Here is a 25,187-nt window from a genome sequence, read left to right on the forward strand (position 1 = left end):
TTCACCTCTGTTTTCTTCTTCAGAGGATAGAAGATTGAACTTCCTCTGCCCAGCGCGGGCATTGAGGTGTTACGTGGATAGACAAGAGCTCTGCGTCATTCTCACCAGCTCTTTGTCTGTCATGGGATACGGACCCTAGGACAGCCCCTCTCGAAACGGCGACTGTCGCACTGGATTGTGGACACAGTCTCGACTGCGTATGATAGTGCTGGCTTGCCCCCACCTGGGAGGATAGCCGCGCATTCTACCAGAGGGTTGGCTACATCTTGGGCCCTCCTCAGAGGGGCCTCGCTGTCTGATATCTGTACTGCGGCTAGCTGGGCTACACCGCATACTTTCTCCAGGTTCTATCGCCTTAATGTGATAGATCCTTCCTTGTCTTCATTAGGCATGCGCTAACCTTGGGTTATGCGGTTCTGATGCATCCCTCATCTGCTGCCGTTCCTTCTCCCTCGCGACGGCTCTGGTCGAATTGAAAGCGAACGTTAGGTTACTTACTGTAAGCCGGGTTCCCTGAAAGAGAAGATGACCACCAACCAGCGAGGTAGCATCGGTCGCCCTCACGGGTTCGATGCAAAAAGAGAATATGTCTTCCGTGGGTTGACTGTTTAATCCCTTGGTAGGTGGGACCGAGGACATCACCCCAGGAAGGGGCCTATTGGCAGCTCTGATATAAAGAGCTCAGTGAATACCTACGACTAGGCAGGCATATCCCATTAGTATGTTTTGGTGGTCGTCTTCTCATTCAGGGAACCAGGGTTACGGTAAGTAACCTAACGTTTTCCATTCTTAATGAAAAACTGTGAGATTTAAAAATATGACATTTCGAAATCCAACATGCCTTAAACACTACTGTACAACTATTATGGCTTCCAGTAGACTTTTGCGATATCATTCTGTAGTTTCTTTGGTTAAATGATGTTAAATAAAACATCTAAATTATGTTAATCTAGGCTTTTCAATCCAAAATAAAATGTAGGTGATGCAAAAGTTGTAGCCATAACTGTACCATCTTTCTCAGCAAAACGCAATAGTTGATAGTTTTCAAGCAAGGATGTTTAATTTTACTATAACCATTAAGATATTTAATATATAAAATGTAATACACTGTTAGCATTTTGGATGTCCGCACTCATGAACAAAAACTAATAAATGATGTTAGTATAAAAGAATAATTAATATAAAAAAAAAGTTTTCACCAGTTTTCGATCCACTGATCTTTGGCGTGCTAGGCAAATGTGCTAACCTCTACACTACAGGCTCCAGCTTCATGCTGGCCCCTTATTATTAGTAAAGGACCCAACGGTGGTTAATGGTTGTTTTTTTCAGTTTTCACTTGAAAAACAACCAGAGGCTGAGATATCAGCAATTAAAATGTAAGGGAGGTATCTCACACTGCTGCCCCAAGAAATGCTGTCTGTCTCGGGCAAACCTCTCCCGAGGACTTGGCGGTGGCTGTCCACATTCTTTTTTTTTGCGAGAGTAAACATTTGTTCGCTTGAACGAAAGAACCTCATGAAAAAAGATCCCCTCTCGACAAAAAAATTAAATTCTAAATTATTTTTTCGCCAGAGTACTTCTATGTTCACCAGAACAGCTTATTTTTTCCTGAGAAGAATTCCTTTTTCGTGAGAGTGGCGAAAAAAGATTTTAAAAAGATAAAACAAACACATTTCCCACTCACAAAATGAAAAGACAATGTTGCAGTCAATCTTAACTGCAAGAGCTGTACTCAGCGTGCTCAGAACCAACATTTCAAATCCCTATAACTCAGCAACAGATTCATATTTTTTCACCAAACCAGAAAAAGGCACTATTCTGGGCCAGTCCCCTTGTAACCTAAAATTGTCAAACAAAAATTGCAAACCGTTTTGGAGCTAAAAAAAAAAACCTACAAAAAAATGATTTTTTTTTTTCACTATCTGGATCTTGGAATCCGCATATCTTTGCAGAACGAAATGGCCCACATCAAGAGTTCTAACCAAAGGGACCACACATTCAAATTTTCTTGCAAATCCATTGAACGGGGTCAAAGTTGTTAACGTAAAGAAATTGGGGTTTAACATTAAACTGCTTACTCAACCCTAACTATATATATATATATAGATAGATAGATAGATATATAGATATAGTGAGACTGTAGTCCTGGGGGAAAAAAAGAACTACATCTACCAGAAGTTCACAGGCTGAAAAGCCTTCACTGGGTTAATTGTTTAATTTCATTTGTTAATTGTTTTATTAGTAATGATTCCCTGCACCTGGCTATCATTGTCAATTAGAGCCAGGTGCAGGGTATTTAAAGGAAGCAGCCAGTCTATTTGGGGCTGCTGAAGAGTAAAGAGCCCGGTGGGGAGTTGTGGTCAATTGTAAAAGAAAGAAAAGGTAGTGTTAAAGCTGGTGTGGTTTATTTTGTTATTTGTCAGGTAAACGGCTCAGCCGTCCTGCATGCTAGTCAGGGACCTGTGTTGTGTTTAGTTAGTGCTCATTAGAGCAAGGTGTTTATTTTGTTTTTGTTTGTTTATTAAAAATAGCGTGTCAGCGTTTTAAAAATCCATTTCTGTGTCCTGGGTCTGTACTTTTAAAGGGACAATGAACCAAAAGTAGTAAGATTGTGTTACTATATATATATATATATATATATATATATATATATATACATAGAGAGAGAGAGAGAGTGTGTCATCCAACCCATTGCCCTGTATGTATAAATGTATATCATTATTCTTATTATTATTGTTGTTGTGATGTGTTTGAAGTACTGTGTTGTTTTTGTCACTCTCTCCCTCTTCCTCAGCTAAGAACCTTGGAGTCACCCTGGACCCCTGCCTCTCTTATTCCCAGCACATCTCCACTCTGGCACGCACTTGCCGATTTCTTCCTGAGCAACATCCGAAGAATCCGACCCTTCCTCACCAACTATGCTACCCAGCTCCTGGTCCAGGCCCTGGTACTCTCCCGCCTAGACTACTGCAACTCCCTCCTGGCTGGCCTCCCTGCGTCCGCCACCCGTCCGCTCCAGCTCATCCAGAACTCTGCTGCCCGCCTGGTGTTCTCTCTGCCTCGCTTCGCCCACGCTACTCCACTACTCCGCTCGCTCCACTGGCTTCCGATCACCGCTCGCATCCAGTTCAAGACTCTTGTACTAGCCTACAGATGCCTTGACCAGACTGCACCCAGCTACCTCCAGACCCTCATCTCTCCCTACACCCCCACTCGACCTCTCCGCTCCGCCTGCACTAGAAGACTAGCTCTACGTCCGCTACGCTCCCCTGCCTCCAGAGCCCGCTCCTTCTCCACCCTTGCTCCGCAGTGGTGGAATGACCTTCCTACAGATGTCAGGACTGCCCAGTCCCTGACCACCTTCCGGCGCCTCCTTAAGACTCACCTCTTCAAACAGCACCTGTAGAACTCCTCTGTTTGTATCCTGGGACACTATCACCCTTCATGTAAATGTGCTTTATTTTGCTCTTATCTGCCTCCTATTTTACTTCATTTAATCCTGTACGTCAGAATACTGTAATCTGCCAAGTGTTTAACCTGTAGTACTTTGTATTTAATCATATCCTGATGTAACTATCACTATTTAATCATATCCTGATGTAACTATCACTATTATCTGCTGTATTATTGAATTGTGGTTTGTCACACTTGAACAAAAGTTATTGTATTTCTTGCTCTTATTGTATTACTTGTATTGTAACACTTGAAATGTATTTGCTTACGATTGTAAGTCGCCCTGGATAAGGGCGTCTGCTAAGAAATAAATAATAATAATAATAATAAAGCAATTGAAATTGAAATTGAGAGAGAGAGACACACACACACACACACTGGGTGATTAGAAAATAAGTTTACCACATCAACGCACCATATCTCGTGTGGTAAACTTACTTTCTAATCACCCTGTATATTAATCCCACACATCAGATGGAGCTGTTTTTTCACTTGCCATTTTAGACACTGTCATGCAAGGTGGTAAACCGGTGCAAGGCAAATTGCATTATGATATGTATTTCTAAATTCTATCAGCTATGTGATTTCCAGCAGACACGTACGTGGATTGTCACCTTACAATACATGTGGAGAAATGTTTGTACTTTATCACGGCAAGAATGTTAACATCTCATTTGCAAATTATGACTGCTGAATCAAGATAATATTGTATACTAACAAAAAGCTTCTAGGAATTTGTAGAAAACAACTGCAGTACTAATGTTTACAAATATTTCTATATAAATAAATACTGTTTAAAACTTACCAACTGCTGCTATAATGATGTCTGCAAGACTGGTGTGGACCTTAAGTTGCTCCTTAGGAGTAAATCTATGAGCAATAGTCACTGTGGCATCACCTGTAGTTGTAAATACAAAACATCTAATAAACGCATGTCATTGCACAATTAACAAAGGTGAGAGGGGTTATTAAATAGTTACAAGTAATCATTAGTGGTATACAGACTATTATTTCACCTTTGTGAGTCATTAAAAAACAAAATAGTTAGAAGTATTTTAAAATAACTTGTTTGAACACCTCATCGCTAAACTGAAAATACAACTTTATTTGAAAACAGACATTTTGTTATTTTGTAATGAGTTATCTGGGACATAAGAATGAAAAAGACATGTAACAAAAATGAAATCACTCTGGGTATTGAGTTATACAAAAATGGGGCCAGAGACCAGTGACATGGAAATTAAAACAAAGTATTTCAACACAAAAGAGCCATTTTGACTTTTAGACACCATTAAAACGTCATTTTTAAATGTTCATAAAAAACCTACTGCAATGCTAATTGTATAAAGTAAAGTAAATACCAAGATCAGAACCAGTGTTTGGTTGTTATCTTGTGCCCTTTTCCTAACCAGAAGCCTGGTCATTCCAAACTGCCATTCCAGCATTTTGCGTAGGCTATTTATTTATTCATTCATTCATTTTTTTATGTTACAGTAACATTAAAAAACACATGTTTGAATTATTAAAATATAAACTCTGAAAAAAATACCTGTGACAGAATACCGAGTGGTGACGTCAGGCCAGCACCAGGAACAAAAACAAGACAAGTGCTGCAGTGCAAAAAGACGGGGCGTTCGCCATTTATTTTGAAACAACAAAAATAAAAGGTTTAAACACAAAACACTGCTCTCAGCGCAAAATACATATTTAAACAAAAGAAATCTCGAACACAACAATACATAATTCGGTCAGGCTGGGCAGCAGCCTTCACTGACACAGATTTATTTTAGTTTCGTTTTCTTTTCATTTTACCTCTCTCCTCTCACTCTCATTCCTCTGTACACCCACCCTGGGCTGGAGAGCTGCAGGCTTTTTATACCGTGGCCGAGGGGTTTAACTGGCTGGTAATTATTCTATTACCCCTAGGCCACAATCTGCACAAGTTTACTAATTACTCCTGGCACAGGACAAGCACCAACCTCGCCTCTGCCACAACACCTTTTAAATGAAAACAAAACAATAACAAAACAAACGCATGGCTACGCCGTCATATTTAAATACAATAAATAAATACAAAAACAATACCCACGGCGCTTCGCCGTCATATAAATACATTAATCATAAAACAAACAAATACAAAACAATAACCTGCACAGGGCCGTAGGGGGGAGACCCCGTTCTAAAAATAAATAAACAAATACATGAACAGGGCTCCTCGCCCTGTTACAATATCTAGAAGTATATTTCTGTATTTTGTGGCAAGTGTATTGTTATTATTATTACAGTCGGTGCTGCCTAATTGGGATACTGATAATCAGGATGGTCGCTTAAATAGGATACAACTCTGGGAGACAGTTCTTCCCAATGCTATTTATGTCATTTAATTGGGACATCAGTTTGTTTAATTGGGATACAGTATTTTCAAATGATGAACAGAGATCACTTTTCAGAGCAAGACAGATACGCGTAGCACATTGCAGTGAGTAAGTAATTACGCTGTGACTTGCGTAAATTGCATAAACTAGGTTGAACTCTGAAGGAGCTGGAGTCTCCTGTGGTTGTGTGGCAGGATAGCCGCAGAGACAGAAAATGCTGTGAAACAAAAATACTTTAATTGACAAAAAAAAAAAAAAAACAGGCACGAGGGCCAAACAAAAGGTATAAACACTAAACAAAAGGTTACAAACAAAACACTGGAACAAAATAAATCAAATTAAACAAGCACTTTATATATACAGTGCCTTGCAAAAGTATTCAGACCCCTGACCAATTCTCTCATATTACTGAATTACAAATGGTACATTGAAATTTCTTTCTGTTTGATATTTTATTTTAAAACACTGAAACTCAAAATCAATTATTGTAAGGTGACATTGGTTTTATGTTGGGAAATATTTTTAAGAAAAATAAAAAACTGAAATATCTTGCTTGCATAAGTATTCAATCCCCACACATTAATATTTGGTAGAGCCACCTTTCGCTGCAATAACAGCTTTAAGTCTTTTGGGGTAAGCATGTACCAGCTTTGCACACAGTGTCGGAGTGATTTTGGCCCATTCTTCTTGGCAGATTTGCTCCAGGTTGTTCAGGTTGGTTGGACGACGCTTGTGGACCGCAATTTTCAAACAGTGCCACAGATTCTCAATGGGATTGAGATCAGGACTTTGACTGGGCCACTGTAGGACAGTCACCTTTTTGTTCTTGAGCCACTCCAATGTTGCTTTGGCCTTGTGTTTGGGATCATTGTCCGGCTGAAAGGTGAATTTCCTCCCAAGCTTCAGTTTTTTAGCGGACTGAAGTAGGTTCTCTTGCAGTATTTCCCCGTATTTTGCTCCATCCATTCTTCCTTCAATTTTAACAAGATGCCCAGTCCCTGCCGATGAGAAGCATCCCCACAACATGATGCTGCCACCACCATACTTCACTGTAGGGATGGTGTGTCTTGAGGCATGGGCAGTGTTAGGTTTGCGCCACACATAGCGCTTTGAGTCTTGGCCAAAAAGCTCTATCCTGGTCTCATCTGACCACAAAACCTTTTCCCATATCGCAGCTGGGTCACTCTCATGCTTTCTGGCAAACTCCAGACATGCTTTCAGATGGTACTTTTTGAGTAACGGCTTCTTTCTTGCCACCCTCCCATACAGGCCAGTGTTATGCAAAGCTCTTGATATGGTTGACTGGTGCACCATTACTCCACACCCAGCCACTGAACTCTGTAGCTCCTTCAAAGTGATTGTTGGCCTCTCTGTGGCTTCTCTCACAAGTCTCGTTCTTGTTTGAGCGCTGAGTTTTGAGGGACGGCCTTTTCTTGGCAGTGCCTGGGTGGTGTGATGCAGCTTCCACTTCCTGATTATTGATCCAACTGTGCTCACTGGGATATCCAAACACTTGGATATTATTTTGTACCCTTTCCCTAATCTATGCCTTTGTATTACTTTATCTCTAAGTTCTGTAGAATGCTCTTTGGTCTTCATTTTCCTTCAGATTCACAGCCTGACCAATGATCCTTCAACAGTGGGGTTTTTATCCAGAAAATGTGACAGCAACTTTAATGGTTCACAGGTGGAGGCCAATGGTAAGGTAATTGTGTCCTCGTTAGGGCAATTTCTTTCATCGGTGTAAACTGGGAGCTTCCACAGCACAGGGGTTGAATACTTATGCAAGCAAGATATTTCAGTTTTTTATTTTTCTTAAAAATATTTCCCAACATAAAACCAATGTCACCTTACAATAATTGATTTTGAGTTTCAGTGTTTTAAAATAAAATATCAAACAGAACGAAATTTCAGTGTACCTTTTGTAATTCAGTAATATGAGAGAATTGGTCAGGGGTCTGAATACTTTTGCAAGGCACTGTATATATATAATACATGTACAGAATTTAGAGTTTTAACATCTAAAAATGGCAATGTGCACTGGGTTATTTCTTAAAGAAGAACCACAAAACGGAACGCAACAGTGCAACGCCATAACTTCTCTCCACTGCAGTTGGAGACATCAGCGACCGGAAGCTAGCAGCTGCACTCCAAGCCTCGTTTTGAGTCTGGCGTGAATAAGGTGTATTCCCGTCTCTAGCCTTGGATGTAACACTACCCTTCCACAGTCTGGCATGTTTTATTTGTCATTGATTGCTAGATAGGGAGGTAAAGCAGACAGAAGGCAGAAAACATCACAACAGCTTCACACACAAAGTCAAATCTAACTTTTAACCTCATTTGATATAATGGGGAGTGGGAGCAAAAACATTAATGTATGGTGAGAGAGAATGAGCATGTCATTTTATTACATAAGCCTTGCCTGCTGAAGGCCTAGCCAAAAACATTTATCTACTTCAAAAATTCCTAACATGTTACAACCCACATCGTTTACACAAGTTCCATTAGGAAACTAGTAATAGTGACAGTTTTCTTATGCAAAATTGCAACAGACTCCAAAGTTGCATCATTACATTGCATAGCTTAAGAAATGTCCACGCCTACAGCTTCCGTTTACCCTCCTAGTACACCTCTTACTCGCTTCAGGTAACACGTTTTTTTTTTTTTATTACAGTATGTGGGTTATTACAGTGAAAAGCACAGACAAAAAAAAAAAAGGTTGGCCTCTATCTCATTTCCTTCTCTTCCATATATGGCAGTCCGGTTGGACAATTTACTGATAACTTGATTGTAACCACAGGAATCTGCCTTGATGGATTCCTATAAAAGACAAAGTTATTTGTGCCATGCCTTCCCTCATATAAAACTTGCAACAAAAAGAGTCTCTCTTTAAAAGCTTTTTAAGTCATAATATGATTTTACATTAAATTATTTGTTTAAAGCTTTTGCAAGTATTTTATGCTTATATGCATATAGCTCAAAAGGAACCAAGAAAACCATTAGTCAGAGCCAAAAATCAGCCATTTCATTACTCAGTTATTGGTACTGCAGTATCAAAGTGTTGATTGTTATGACCAGTTTAGAATGCTATTTATGTTTAAGAAGAACAAGCATTTTAAATGTTGAATTTCAACACATACAGAGTACATTTTGGCCCCAAAAATATTGCGCGACCTCAAGTTTGTTTGTTTCTTTAAGTATATATTGTACTGTACCTCATGATATTCAATAACATATTGAAACTGAAGCTACTCTGTACACTGCATTCCATCATTTTAAAACAATTCTCAAAAAAAATCTGAATACACTGGGATGAGTAAAAACAATATACACTAGAATTTTAGTTTTCACAAACCTAAATGATGCCAGGAGTGTTTTTGTGACCGGATATGATAACATTACCATACGAAGACCCAGAAAGCACCAGAACTTCCTCAGTTGGAGACTTGTCACATATACTAAATCACTCTCTGACACAATTCTGTAATTTGTTCTGACCTTGAACAAATTACTGAAATCCAACATATTGTTGAATTATTTTAATTCCTCACGTCTGTTCTGCTCAAACAGTGTTTCTGCACTGAGTGACAGGGAAAAAAAAAAAAAACCCAGTCCTGTCTCAACTCTGCCCCCTGGTGTACTTTTTCAATGACAATTTTTTTTTCTTCAAATCCACCGTTTTACCTGGATTATAAATGCAATAAGGCCATTCAGTGTGTCCGTTTACGTTGAATATACGGACCTATACAGACGCCCTGTCAGGCCTTATTGCATATATGTCCAACTGCCAGACCATATGACCTATGACCGTATTTCCCCTGTGGGATAGCACCTCATTGACCTCTACTAGTCTTTCAACTTTGAAGATTGTACTATATTCTATTATAGATTAATAGTACAATATATGATGAAATTGTATTTGTTCGTGGCCTCCACATTTTTTTGACGCAGCAAAAAAAAAACAAACAAAAAAAAAAACTTCATAGGTCAAAGGTCAATGTTAAGGTAATTTTTGGATGGAGCCCATGTGGTTTCCTATACGTGTTCCATAGTCACCATGGTCCTATCTGCACTGTGTAAGCAGTTATAAGCTAGTTTTACATTTGACCTTAAGGAGAAGTCAATGGTTGCAGGCAAAGTCATTTTTGGATAGAGCATATATGGGTTCCTATCTGTGTTCCATAGTAACCATGACCCTATCTACACTGTGTAAGGAGTTATAAGCTAGTTTTACATTTGACCTTAAGGAGAGGTGAAAGGTCAAGGTAATTTTTCAATACAGCACACCATGTAACCAATTGACTTCTTTTGAACAAATCTAAATCTAGGTCATAAGGGTAATCTGTTTCACATCTCTACCATAAGCGGTTTCGGAGAAAATGTTTTGAAATTGTCCAAAATTCTTAACAAATCCAACATGGCCGCCAAACCATGTGACCTATTACCTTCATTACCTTCTACCATCGTGTGAAGTTTTCTTGCAACTGTGTTGATTTTATAGACATTTCAAAATTTGGCAGAATAATAATAACTAGAACTGCCAGCCAAAATATTCCATTAGTTCATTATCTCACGATAATTTTAACACTAGAACCGCCATGGCAGTCATTTTGACGGTTTTCACTTTTAAAATTTAACCCTTTGCGGTCCTATGTCGGACCTGGTCCGACATTGCAATTATTCCTATCCAGTCCAATGTCGGACCCTGTCCGCCATCATCAAAAAGACGCAAAAAAACGGGTTTCTAGTCGTTTTTTCTCCAGAAAAAGCCGAGAAAACCATTCAATGGCCGAGTGGGAGCGACAGGAGCCGAGACAAGCCGAAAAAAAAGGGCGTATCTCATGAATAGTCATACTTGCCCCTGGCATCAGATAACAGCGGCCATAAGGAAACAAGCTGCCTGCTAATGCATTAGCACTCAGAGAATATCACGGACATTTCCAGAGCTTTTTTCAGATGTTATAGTGATAAAACAAGTGATCAGGAGATGATTGATCGGTATGTACGACTATTATTATTATTATTATTTATTTCTTAGCATATGTGAAAGCTATAGCGAACGAAAGAGTGGGGCGGGGCTGGAGATGCCTAGTGAGTGCATTGTTGCTATGCAGGGCCTTTTAAACCCGTTTGACTGTGGAAAAAAATACTTTTAAACAGCGCGTCTAAAATTAACTGCGAGTGTGAAAATAAATTGGACCTGACACGCCTGACATGCACTTAATAAATGGACTGCAAAGGGCTAAATTACTCTGCGTGTGTTAAAGATCTGTGGTTGTCTGTTCAAGTCCTGGCTCCACTATATAACCCCACCAAAAAATCAACATACAGAGAATTTTATTGTTTGAATGTGTTTCAGGATCAATTAGCTACAAAATAAGCTTGGTAGACATTTCAACTCTAGGACATTTTTTCTGTTGCCACCATTTTCCAAGATGGCGGATATTTCTAGTTGCGTATTGGATATCTCAGGAACCAGAGCACTTAGAAAGCTCATTCTGCTGTCAAACTAGGTTTTTGGGGTCATGAAGTCCAAAAAAAGCATTATAATTTTGGATCAGTCTTTCTACCATTTTCAAGATGGTGGACAAAGTTACCCAGAAATCTTTAATATAGCGTATAATATTGTCTTTATTTCACTTTCCATTTTATTTTTTACTTGTTTTGTCATGATGGGATTGTATGATCGATAACAACCACAATTATTTTGACAACAATAGAAATGTATATAGTGCTTCATACAAAAACATGTCTCAAAGCGCTGCACAATAATAATAAAAAAGAACTGATCGCAAGGCCATGCAAATCTTTAAAGGTTAACAGAAGTATTTTGTAATCAATTCTATCATGCAGGTTTCCCATAGAAGATATATTCTTTCATCTATCACTAGGTGGAGCTCTGTTATTTTTTCACCCCTAGGGGGAAATGGCTTACCTTCTCACCACAATTAGGTATCCTCTCCTTTCTTTCATAGGTCAAGGGTAGTGATTTGTTTTGATTGTGAATGCAAGCCACATTAAATTACTCTCCCCTACAACTGTCATGATTTTCATTACACAAGAGTAGATGTTAAAACTTCATGCTGATTTGAACTCGGCTCTCACCAAGATAAGCACCAACTAAGACGTAGCTTTACAGTAAACTAATGTGATCCATCTGCATCTCCATCGATTTGCGTTTATTTCCATCTGATGATGTAGATATCCTTCTGCCTTGTGTTGATGGCTGATGTGTAATGCTGGCTCCTGGGATCAGCTTATTTTGCCTCCATATAGCCATCCATTACTAATTTCATCCAATGTCTATTAATACGCATTTCTTTAAACCTTTGTGACATATTTGTTGCATTAATATTGTACATTTTTAAACACATTTAAAAAAATAAAATGTGGGTTATGATGTGATATTTTATAAGAAGATGCACGAAGCTAGCAGCAGACCTATCACTCCTGAGGGAGTCTTCATGAAATCCAAAGCTCCAGATGTCTTCAACAAAGACTAATGCATAATATATCAAGAAAGAAAAGCCAATACAAAGTTAACATCTACTGAGTAGTCAGAAACGAGTGAGAGAGGCTGGAGAGGTAAGAAAGGATGAGGTGTTCAAGTGAATGGAGTTTATGAGTGAGACAGACAAAGTTTATTATAATGTGGACAATGATTGTTACAAGCTATATACCTTGAAAAAAACATTAGATGCAATACATGAAAAAAGTGCTGCGGCCAAATGTGTTGACCCTGAAGCAAGTACACATCTTAGGCTGAAACCAGACATGAGAACCTTGTCCTGCTTAGGTCAACCCCATATCCTCCTCCAAGCTCAGAACTACATTCTGACAATCTCCCATGTGTCATGTGTGGTCATGTCTGGACAAGTGAAGATCACATGAAGGTAAAAAGAAAGTTCAGTTTGCAAAGAGCAGCGGGCAAACAAATTCTTAGCTGCAGCTAGCATTTTCCAAGATTACATTTTTGTCAGCAATGCAGACCTTGACAGTGAGCAAAAGATTTTTGCTGCAGATTTGTTTGCCCATGGGAAATGCATGAATGGCTACATTGTCAAGTATGAGCATGAGTCTTTGAGGTCTGAGTCCCAGGAATCCTGCCCATCACAGAAGTTTGAGTTGTTTCAACAAGTCAAAGACCATCTGGATCAGTTTCTTAAAGCAGGCTATGGGTTCACACTCACGGAGAATAGAGAACTAATGAACAACATTGAAGAGAATATTTCAATCTACAACAAGGTCAAAAATCTTGCTTGTGAGAACGTACCAAGACAAAATTGGATTTTGTCAGTCCCATCGGAAAAATGCGTCTTTACTAGTCTTTTCAGCTGACCTAAGCATTGAGGAGCTTGCTGCAAAAATAATATTGTATGATTATGTCAAATCAGCAGGAGCTATCTTGAGGCAAGAAATACAGAAAGTTAACTTAAAACTTCAGGACAAATTTTGTGATGCTAATGAACCGTGTCAGTCGTGGGAGAGCACAAGAATGCCTGATGTGCTCCTGCCATTTTTTTAAATGTTGCAAGTCGAAATGCTGCAGCTAGGAAGTGAACGTGACAACCTGAGTGACTTGAATGACAAAACCAGGTCTGAAACGAACAGTGGTGTTAAACATCAGGCTGTGCAGCTTTACGGTCTTTTCCAAATTATGTTCTATGAACTTCACAATGGCTCAAAGAAAACTCCACTGCACATGATGACCGCTCACAGCATTTACGACAAGTGCAAAAGCAGAGATGATTACATCTATAAACCGAATCAGCGTATCCACCAGCTATGCCAATTTGTTGAGAAGCCGAAATTTGCTGTCTGCTTATGCTGTGCAGCCAATAGTACACCAATTCCAAGTCACTTCAACAGCACAGACTTCACCATTGGTGCTCTTGATAACTTTCACTTTGAGGACGACTCGTCATTGTCTGGCATGGCTGGCACACATGACACAGTGATGGTGCTATTTCAAGATTGTTCGGGTGAAGCCCCACCCGGAAAACCAAATGTTTCAGTCGCAAAATTGAAAAAGCGGAGATGCAAGCTAACGTCTGAACTGATGTGCCAACACGTGGGCCATCATCGTAAGCCAGTCAATCAACCAAGCCTGTCTGAAACATTCAAAGTAGCCGAAGATGTCGGGCTGCAACCATCTGACACTGCGTCATGCAAGACAGCTGACAAAGAATTTCTCATCACTCCAGTGAAATGCGGACTGCCATCAGGAGATAAAGGACAAGTGCCTCCGTGGGGAGGGTTCCACGCCTTGATCTCTCAGAGCACCTCAGTGATTTCATCCCCAGTCACTAATTATGCCAGTGTACTCAGCCATGAAAAACTCAGGTACATCAGCTTGCCATGTCAATCTTCTGTGATGAAGGTGTTTGTCTTAAGCAACCCTGAAGAATTTGAAGACCTGTTCCCAATGGTGGGGATGTTTCATATGGCAAAAGTGGCACTTCACTGTGTTGGGAAGTACATAGGTGGGAGTGGAATGGGTGATGCCCTGATAGAGTCTGACATTTTTGGAGTGAAAACTGTCCAGACTGTCCTAAATGGGAAGCACTGTGTCCGTTCGCTGCAAGGCATGCTGATTATCTCAGAAACAATCGAAACAATGATGTGGGAAGCTTCCTGGAACAAGAACAAATCTGATGAATCACCTGCCTTTTCACACGTTGCTGGAGAAAACAGAAAGGCTCAAACAAAAGTTTGTGGAGTTCTATGAAGAATGTTGTGAAAAATCTGAGCTGCACAAGTACAGTTAAGTCACAGATCAGAGGGTTCCGAGAGTTTGACTGCATCAACTACCTGCGGTATGGCTCCTGGTAGACAACCCATTCCTCTACCGGAAGTTCATCCAGGGCCACTTTTTGGTACGACAGAAGGATGGCAAGTTCAACGCTGTTGCTCCAGACATGAAAGCTGGAACAGACAATCCAAAGGTCCCAAAAAAGCTCAAAAGGCATCGTTGGCCAAAGAAGGAGGAGTGACTATGTTGATGAACGGCAGCTTGTCTACCATGAAGTCCTCGCAATCAGTAATGTCTTCTAATTGCCAAAACTGAATTTTCTTTTTTTATGTTTTTTTTACTTTGTTTTTACAATGTTGTATGTACATATACCAGTTTACAAATCTTTAAACAATATTTTCTTTTGAAATGTTTACTTTATTAGTTTTTTATTTTTTGAAGTCATGCATTATATGTGCTCATTTTGAAAATAAAGCCTTTTTTATGTTTAGTTTTTTTCATTTAAATGCAGTGTTTCTGCTATGCAAATGTTAGATATGATGTTCATGAATACATCTTTTGAGTGTTATCAGAAAGTTTGTCTTTCATTTTCATATTGAAGCTGTACTCGTCAAAATGACTGCTGCCAGCGGTTCTAGGTAGTAGCATAAACCCAGTGGTTCTAGTGTTAAACACCATAGTAACCACGACCCTATCTACACACTGTAAGGAGTTATAAGCTAGTTTTATATTTAACCTTAAAGAGAAGTCAAAGTGCCTGTCAACTTTGGAGTTAATCAAAAAAAACGTTTTTCAACTGAAGTGGTTTTAAATTTAAATTAAAAAATTTAATTATGAGCAATTTGAAATCTTGGGAAGAATAAATAAATAATAACAATAATAATAATAATAATAATCTTTACAATAACAATAAGCTTCCCCAGCCATTCTGGCTTGGAAGCCTAATAATAATCTTAACAATAACAATAGGGTTCCAGCAACTTCGTTGCTTGGCCCCCTAATAATCTTAATAACAATAGGGTTCCACAGCAACTTCGTTGTGTGGCCCCCTAATATGATCGGGGGCCAAGTGCCAGACCATGTGACCTATGACCGTATTTCCCCTGTGGCACAGCACCCCATTGGCCTCTACTAGTCTTTGAACTTTGAAGGCTGTACTATATTCTACCATATAGTACAATATAAAGGGGCATTCAAAACAGAAAATAGGAGGCACTTTTTCATAGTACAATATATTCAGAAATTTGATTTGCTCATGGCCTCCTTGTTTTTTGAAGCAGCAACTTTTCTTAACAAACGTCATAGCTCAAAGGTGTTAAGGTAATTTTGGATAGTTATAAGCCAGTTTTGCATTTGAACGTAAGGAACATAGAACATATATATATATATATATATATATTATATATATATATATATATATATATATATATATATATGTGTGTCACAAAGACGGCCGGAGTGGGTGGCATCAGACCAGAAGCAGGAAATAAACAGACAGAGAGGTGTGGTTTGGTGAAGCTGAGCGAATGCTTTTAATAAACAGAACAGAAAATAAAAGGTTGGAACAGACAAAACACAGGGCACGGCACTTGAGGCCAAAATAAACAGACGAACAAAACGGACTAGACAGACAAACAAACACGGTGAGCTTCTTTTAAAGATTATTACTCTTATTCTTTTTACCTCCGTCTCCAATCCCGTTCTCCACTCACCGAACACCCAACCCTGAGTGAAAGAAAATGTGTCTATATATACTGTTGTGCTGGGATTCAATTACTAATTAATTATTCACTTGAATCCCAGCACGTGAAATAATTCTGTGCAACCCCGTGCTCACATATTACATTTAACCAGCACGTGAAGTGATTTGTGCCCTCCTCGTGCCTAAATACAAATCTACCTTTTTAAAATCACACGTGAAACACAGACCCGTTTATATCCCGTGTACCAATCTATACACCAACATTAACACACGCACACAACATACAACACATAATATGCACACAGGGGCGGGGCACATTGCCACAATATTGTAGCAACTTCATAGGCTGTGTAGAATATGCATACAGTACTTTGTAGCGGGACAGTATTTAAACAGAGACAAAATACTGTGAAGTTAATTCCAAACAGGGCGGTACCTATTTGTGCTTTATTTACATGTCCATCCAGCATAGAATAGTCGGTGAAACAGGCCAAGGTTCATACACAATCCAGGGTTTTCAAAACAGTCCAGGTATCAAGCACACAGAAGGCAGTCAAACAATCCAAGGTCAATAACAAGTAATCCAACAATCTCAGTACTCACTTCCTGTAGCATACCACTCTCCCCACTCTTTTTCCACTGGTACTTGCCTGGACCTCCCTTTTTATCCCCCTGGGAACGCCCTTTTTGATGATGTGGCATTAAAACTAATCACTTCCTGTTTGGCAGCCATCTTGCTTCCGGTATGACTGAAGCAAGAATTTGCCATCAAGACTGCCCTAATGTATCTCCCATTTCGCACCAATCCCCTCATTCTATCACATATCTCCCCCCCTAGCTCGAGCTTCTGGGGTCGAGCTACTGTAGAAAAGAAGGAATGAATTCTAGAAAGTCCATCAGCATTCCCCATTAGTTTCCCCGCTCGGTGTCTTATGCTGTATTTATACTGTTGGAATGACAGGAACCAATGCATTACCCTAGCGTTTTTCTCTTTTGCTTGGTTCATCCACGTTAGGGGAGCGTGGTCAGTAATTAAGGTGAACTGTCGTCCCAGCAGATAATACCTCAGGCTTTCTATAGCCCATTTTATTGCCAGACATTCCTTTTCGATCACTGCATAATTGTGTTCTCTGTCTTCCAGTTTTCGGCTGAGAAACATAATGGGGTGTTCTACCCCATCGACCTCCTGTGACAGTACAGCTCCTAGCCCTACTTCGGAAGCATCTGTTTGGACCAGGAATTCTTTAGAAAAGTCTGGTACCACCAATACCGGGCTGCTACAAAGAGCTTATTTTAGTGTGGTGAACGCTTTTTCAGCTTTGGGGCTGAAAAAGCGAGTGGATTAAAAATGAAACTAAAATATAAATACGAACAGTGACAGCAACTGCAACTACCCAGCCTGACCTACTGTTTGTGTTTAGTGCTTTTGATTATTTTCTTTAAACTTTTATTTTGCTCTGTGAGCGTTGTTTTGTTAAAGCCTTTTTTTGTTTTGTTATTTAAACAAAAACGGTGCATGCCGCGTCTTTTGCCCTGCAGTACTGCGTTTGTTTTTTTCCCTGCAATCTGGCCTGACGTCACCACTACAGCCATCTCTGTCACAGGGGGGTTAACATTACATTTTTTCACAGCAAATAAAGAACATTACTTTCCTGTAACTCTGTATATGTGAAGCCGAGACTTTGACCGCTCCATGATTTATTTAGATATCTATTATTGTCAAGTGTCAAAAGTAAAAAAACTGTCAAATTCTTGGTTTCCTCATGTAATTTCCAATAAAAAAAAGACTTGTAACACAGGTCTCTAGCTCAAACAGTTTGTGAGTTAAAAATCGATTAAAAAGGGTCCAAGATCAACCACATTTTGATGACCCAATTAGGCTGAAAACATAATTTGTATTTTTTATTTTTATTTGCTTTGAACAACCCTGAGCACTCAGTTTGGTGTAAAGTGGAGTGGGTAGGGTATTACCTGTTGAGTGATGACCGTGCATCCACAGTAATAAAGCCATCCTTTATTTAAACAAAAAAATCTGATTTTTAATAGTTGAAAAACGTCTTTATATATACCATAATTATTTACACCTTTGTGTAAGCTGGTGTAAATTTGCACGACTCAATTACGTGTTAATAGTCTTTAACACATTTTTTAAATAATTGTGTAGTTACTTGAAAAGAGTAAAGTTACTCGAGAAATTTACTTGACAGTTAAAATATGTTCCAACATAGCATTAGCATACATTTACCCCTAAGTGTTCAATTACTGCAATTTATGACAGTATTAATATGCTTCATTATATTTTTGTATGGAGGGATCAGTAAAGGGTTCAGTAAAATATATTTTGAATTTCTATGGCTACAGTTTGTTAAATCAGCAGCGGCAGCTACCTAACTAAGGCTACGTACACACACACTGCAGTTGGCTCGACAACCGTATTTACAAACGGCACTCGCTGCGGTTGTTTGTTGTACACACACACACACACACCTTTCGTTACAGAAGTGAGTGCACTCCCTGTTTAAACAAACACTGAACTTGGGAGTCATTACATGCTGATCGTGAGGTTTTGTGTGACAACATGGAGGCTGTGTTTTTGTTCATGCTTTTGGAAGAAAGTACTGTACGTAATCAATCGTCAAGCACAGCTATGCTCTTTTCTGCAAAACCAGCGGAGACGTTTGGCAGCATGGTGGGAACAACTTGAGTGGTTTCCAAATGACTGGATTAAAAATGTACGCATGTCTAAGGAGTTGTATATGTGTCTTTGTCATTTACTGAGACATTTCATGGAGTGCCATGAGTTCAGTATTGGTGGAAAAACAATGACATCATTAGTTGAGCACTGAGCACCAACTGCGGTTGTGTTAGTGCGGTTGTAATACACACACACACAGTTAGTGCGCATTAACTAACCAAATTGAATTAATAACCACACTCGATACTTGCTCTGAAAAGGATTAACTAGTGCAGTTGTCCCTGCCCTTTGTAACAGAACTGTGTGTGAATACAAACCATATTAAGAGCAAAAGGTGAACTTACAACCGCATTTAGCCTGTGTGTACCTAGCCTAAGAGCTAGCAACAAATTAGCATTGTGTAACCTGGCTGTTACACTTCAGTCAAAGCAATTCATGTGATCTGTGACTTTACAAAAAACATTATTTTTTATATAATATAATAAAGAGCTTCATAAATCACTCCTGCTGTAACGCTAATATTCACTGCCTTGTTTGCAGACTCTGTTTTTCCTGTAGTCATCAAGTCAGAGTTGCCATATGTTCCTTTGAAAAAATGCTGAATCAATATAAAGAATTAGCAATCAGCAAATGAGGCACATCTCCTAATGTGTTCATTGATCACTGCTCTAAATATATTCTTTACAAGTAGTTTGATTAAAAACTGAAAACAAAAAGAACAGATAAACTTTACTTTGTGAACAAAACCGATACCTACACCTTCAGCTGAGCTTCTGTCAACTGCTTAAGTCATAGAAATTGAACCACAAATTTAAATTCAGTGAAGTGTTGGGTCAGTTCTTGTAACAGTACTACACCATGTGTCTCTGTATATGTACAAATATTTTTGTATATGTAATACGAATCAACTGAGTGTTTAATTTTACTACCTGCTTAACTGCCAACTTTTTTGACAAGGTTGTCACTTACCGCCAGGTCTTTCATGTCTTCCATCAGTATGCAAAAGCACTGAAATCGGCAAGCCTACATTCTTCGACCTTCCAACAACCAGAACGTTTTTACCACATGTTTCAATCCCTAAAGACAGAAGCACTGTGTAATAATTACACATCACTACAAATAAATGAGCAATATGATCAACATGTAAAGCTGTAAAACTGTTTTATGAATGAAATAAAGACTGATATTTTATTAGGGAAGGTTTACAATTTGCGTTGTTAACATCTGGCACGGATTAGTAAAATACACCCCACTGAATTAAGCAGCTGTCTAGCTGAGTAGCTGTCTAATTTGATTTAGAGGAATATAATGTAAATAATCTAAAGAAATTACTTTCCAAAACAAATTAAGCATGATCTTAATATTAAAAACATTAAGGGGTAGATGTACTAAAGTGTTGCGCCTGTCGTAATATCGCAAACAAGTCGGAAGTCTAGGGTGAAATGTACAAAACCTGCAATGCTGTTAGCGACTTTGTAAGGACTGCATTGCGGCAGCAGTTTTACTTTGCGGTTCAACCTTAGACTAATATGTGATTATGGGCGTTCCTGCATACATTTGTCAAAAAAGGGGGTGGAGATAGTGCAAATGAGGGTTCTCAAATATTATAATGAGATGCACTAAAGCTGCCGACAATTGCGTCAATTTGTTATGAACTTTTGAAAGCATGTTTTAAACAGTTGCAATTGTTGCTGGCATTTCCCTGTCCAACGACACTGCTGCGCTACAACTTTCCACTGGTGCCTCGCAGGCCATGGTTACCACGGCAACACCCTCAGAGTGACTACTGGGAGTGTTACGTTGCTATGGTAACCAGGCAGTTTCATGAAGCCCTGTGAGCTCTGTGCCTCAGTACTGCAATCTTCCAGCTTCCTGCCGCTGCGTTTTCACAACTGGAGAGAGCAAGTTCAACTCGCCGAATTCGTGACATTTAAATCAACTGCAGGCACGTCTCATGGACCTATGTTAACTTACTTACTGTATATACATGCTTAACTGTCCTAAAATATGTATTCAATATACATTTTAAATTAATAATAAATATTTTAAGTATATGCTAAATGTCTTCATAGATAGTCAGATAGACGATGCTCAGCCCATGCCTCACTTGCCTGTACTGACGAGCCGCCTGTGATTTCAACAGCCCTTTCTATCAGGCGTCACTCACTCTCCTAACATCAGAAAATAAATAATTGAAGGTAAAGATATCAATGTTACACTCAAGTCACACAACATTAAGTTCCACACCGCCATCAAGAGCTGGAGCAATATACTTTATTCTACATCGTGGAGCTCTCTTTTAGATATGAGGGTACTATGTTCTACGAGTACCATAAAGCTACTCCACTAAAGCCGCCACCATCTTATCAGCAGGTAACCATTTTGTCGATTGGTCTAACACTGATTTTAGACCTCTTTTAACCGTGTTTTCAGCGGTTTGTGAGCCAACGCCTGCAGACTCTGCGCATCTACAGCCCATTCTACTTTCCTCTGTCCAAATACAATCCACAGTCATTCTCTTTCTACACAGATTTGCCGCAATATTTTTGAACAGCGCCAGATTTCAGGTGTTGGCATGATACAGCATCATAGCATTTAGGATAAACATTCCAATCACGTGGACTATTGATCACAATAATCAAATCTGTTCTACCCTGCAGCATTTTCTAAAGCCAACGGTTTTATTCTAATCATAATGTCCAGATGGCAGTATAATACCACAAGTTCTATATTTTAGCTGGTCCTTTCACTGCGAAAGTCATGTATTTTCAAATCAGGTTAATATTTCATTCGATGTGAGCTGCCAGTCAGGTATGGAAACCATGTCCTTTGATTTATCAGCGTTTCAGTCAGACCAGCCTCCTACCTTGCAATGGACAATACACTCACAGACTCCTCCTGATCAAATCAATAGGTTTTGCAGCAGCCTCACATCAATGCATTCTACATCTCTCCCAAAAGCAGCCTCATCTTTGGCTCCATCTAAATCGCCTTAACACTTAAAGACCAACATTGACATCCTATCAAAATTCTGGTTGGCAGACAATTGTGCAACAACCTCCTGCAATCCCAAGGAGGCAGCTTAAATTTGCTCATATATCACAATGAGTTTCTTTTCACTCACTTCAGCAGATCTCTGCTCTCTACAGCAGACCACTGCACACTACTGATGGCAGTCCAGCGCACTGTTACAGATCATTGCTTCAGCAGATCTCTGCTCTCAACGAAGCAAGAAAGGCTATTAAGATGTGTGCTACTTTAATTTGTCACTGGAACAGCCTGTCATTATTCTATGAAGACCTGATTTCAGCTCATCATGATTTGAATCTCTTTGATGCTCTCTGATGCTTCATTCTTAGGATTTGGGGGTTGCATAGGGACTGAATGGTTCTCTATCAAATGGCCCCTGAAATTCAGAATCTTTCTTCCCACCTCAAAGCTACAGCTCTTCTGGAACTGTATCCCATCATCACAGCTGCTCACATCTGGGGCCACCGATGGTGCGGAAAATCTATCACGTTCTTTAGCGACAATAAATCTACAGTCCAATATAATCAATAAACAAAGATCTTCCTCTCCCCTTAAAATGCAGTCACTACAGCCTCATTTGGATTTCAGTGTCTTTTAATTTCTTCTTTCAAGCCCGTTTCATTCCCAGTTCACATAATGCAGCTGATGCTCTTTCTTGCCTACAAATCAACAGATGTGAGTAGTTGGTTCCCACAGCATCGCCAGCACCTCTCCAAGTTAAGCAATACCAGCACCTAGTATTCCTGTGAGCTCTCCTGTCTTCAGCTTTCTTCAATCTGCTACAAATAACATGCCCGCTGCCCTAGCTCCATCAGCAAGATCATCTTACTCTACAGGTTGGTCTTTTTTCTCCTCCTTCTGCGCAAAAAAAACAAAAAAAAACACCCAAATTCAGCCAGTTCCATTTAATCAAGACTGGATCCTAGCCTTTATCGTCCACGCACGAGACATTCTGCACCTCTCCGCTTCCACAATCAAATCTTACATCTCCAGAATTCAGTTCCATTACTGTCTCATGTCAGTGTCCTCTCCGATTCTTCGGGCCATTCCAGCAATCCGCCCGACGCTCCATGGCATATCTAAGCGCTCCCCTCTTACTTCCCCATCTCGACTTCCTATATCTTCAGATATTCTACAGTCGCTTATATCAATCTTGTGAAAAAGCTGTTTCAACCCCTTTGATCTCCTCATGGAAGTCATGTGCTTAACTGCTTTCTTTGGATTCCTCAGATGCTCCGAATATACAGTCCCATCTCTTTCCAGCTTCCGTTCTCTCGGCATCTGTTCCAACGACATCTCCTTAGTTCCAGGCTCTCATTTCCTAATTATGCTCCGCATCTCTAAGACAGATCAACTTCGTCAGGGTCAATTTATACAGCTGTCGAAGATTAATTAACCTTTATGTCCCTACACCTGCATGTCTAGATACATCTACAGCAAGAAGGCTTTCCTCATGATCCACTGTTCACCAGCTCCTCCCGTGCAGTAGTTACAAGACATTGGTTCTCAACTCACCTTGCCTCTCTCGTCTCCAAAGCAGGCCTTTCACCTCAGTTCTACACTCCACACTCTTTTAGAGAAGGAGCAGCCACCTCAGCAGCAAAAGCCAACATCAATCAGCATATAATTAAGAGCCTAGGGCGCTGGTCCTCCTCAGCAGTAGAATCATACACTCACACATCTGTTTCCGATATAGCTGCAGCTCACCAAAAATTGTTAGCATGCCCGGAGTGGGGCTACTTGATCCGCCGGTCGGGAACCTCTTTCCTTTCCTATCCTATCCCCTAAGACCACTCCTCAAACTACAAGTAACAACCTTTCACTCCAGCTATCCTTCGGGCACCCTGTGCTGCAGCAAACCACAACTCAACTGCCGCTATTTTATTTGAAAAAATGTCGCACAGCTCTCACTAGAGATCTCGCTAAGATGATGCAAATAATATTTATATTAGTATATTTCAGCTCTCTTCATTAACATATGTTTTCTTAGTATATACAACAAAATGTGCACTTTGTGAATTGTCATAACGAAAATGCTAAAATATCTCAAAAATGGCTGTGTTTAAAACACCATATCCGGCAGGCGGATAGTACTCATTGACTAGTAGTGCCTTTTTTTGCAACCAAAAAAATCGATCAAATATTTAGCAAATTATTTAAATTTTTCTTCACGCATAAATGTTTATTTTTTGCTAACTCAAAAGTTAGGCATGCACAGTAGGGCTCCACCACCAACAGTAAATTAGTGGGTATTCGTAAAAATTCTCTGTGGGTAATTTAATTAGTTCACTTATGTCTTGTGGTTCTTGTGGATCCTGACTTTATCCATTTCATTTTTTATGTTTTTTTTTTTTTTTTTTTAAATGCTTCCGACCTTAACTAAGTCTGTGAAGCTAAACCCAGTATGCGCTATCTCAAATGGGGACTCCACAAGTTGATGTAAAAATGAATTAAATTGTACCTCTTTTAAATATGTACAGCCAAGATATTAGTCAGTATATATTTACTTTATATGCATTATATACACTTTAAAAGATAAGCATAATAGATATATTCGTAATACTAATATATTGTGTACAATAACATATTACAAACAATATAAAGTGCAAGATAATTAATATTACCAAATGTTTGAGGGTTTGTTTCCAAATACAAAAATCACATAATAAATTGCTCACAATTATGGATTTGCAGCATTGACTGAAAATTTATGTTCAGAACCCTCCTTCCGTGTGAACTGTGAAGGCACAATACATACACTAGGGTAGCTGCATTTGAACATAAACAAAAAAAAAAAAAGTAAATTGCAGAGTTTAAAAGTGTTTTTCTATTTTTTCTGTATGTGATTTGTTTACATGTTGTAACTCCATTAACTAGGGATTTCAAGTATCTGGGAGATCCTGTTGTTCATGATTATTAGGCTATTATCTTGTTTATATTAAGCGATGAAACGGTTGAATCGATTGTATGGAAATGTGCCGTTCTCCTCCTAATGACACCATTTGAATCAATGTACATTTTTAAACAAGGTATAAATATATATGTTGTTATTAATAATCAATCAGATAGCTACCCTAATATAAACGTAACTAAAGTATTAATGTTTTTAGAAATTGTTAAAAATGTAATAGCCTGATAATAACAGCTTGTTTTATGTATTAGAAGTCTATGCAGGGCTAG

At 39.2% G+C, this 25,187-nt stretch overlaps 1 protein-coding gene across 2 annotated transcripts in view; it reads right to left on the minus strand.

Annotated features, from left to right (window-relative positions):
• LOC117408809 (bifunctional methylenetetrahydrofolate dehydrogenase/cyclohydrolase 2, mitochondrial-like) overlaps positions 1 to 25,187 on the minus strand; it is a 63,767-nt gene that overhangs the window by 25,939 nt on the left and 12,641 nt on the right. Inside the window, exons 5-6 of one of the 2 annotated variants that reach the window (XM_034014132.3) lie at positions 19,947 to 20,054; positions 4,259 to 4,351 (exon numbers count right to left, since the gene is read on the minus strand). In XM_034014132.3, coding sequence (XP_033870023.2) covers positions 4,259 to 4,351; positions 19,947 to 20,054 — 201 coding nt within the window. The remainder of the gene's footprint in view (positions 1 to 4,258; positions 4,352 to 19,946; positions 20,055 to 25,187) is intronic. The other variant, XM_034014133.3, reaches the window with a different exon arrangement.

Source organism: Acipenser ruthenus, chromosome 2 (assembly GCF_902713425.1).
Source record: "Acipenser ruthenus chromosome 2, fAciRut3.2 maternal haplotype, whole genome shotgun sequence".
Classification (NCBI taxonomy): Eukaryota; Metazoa; Chordata; class Actinopteri; order Acipenseriformes; family Acipenseridae; genus Acipenser; species Acipenser ruthenus.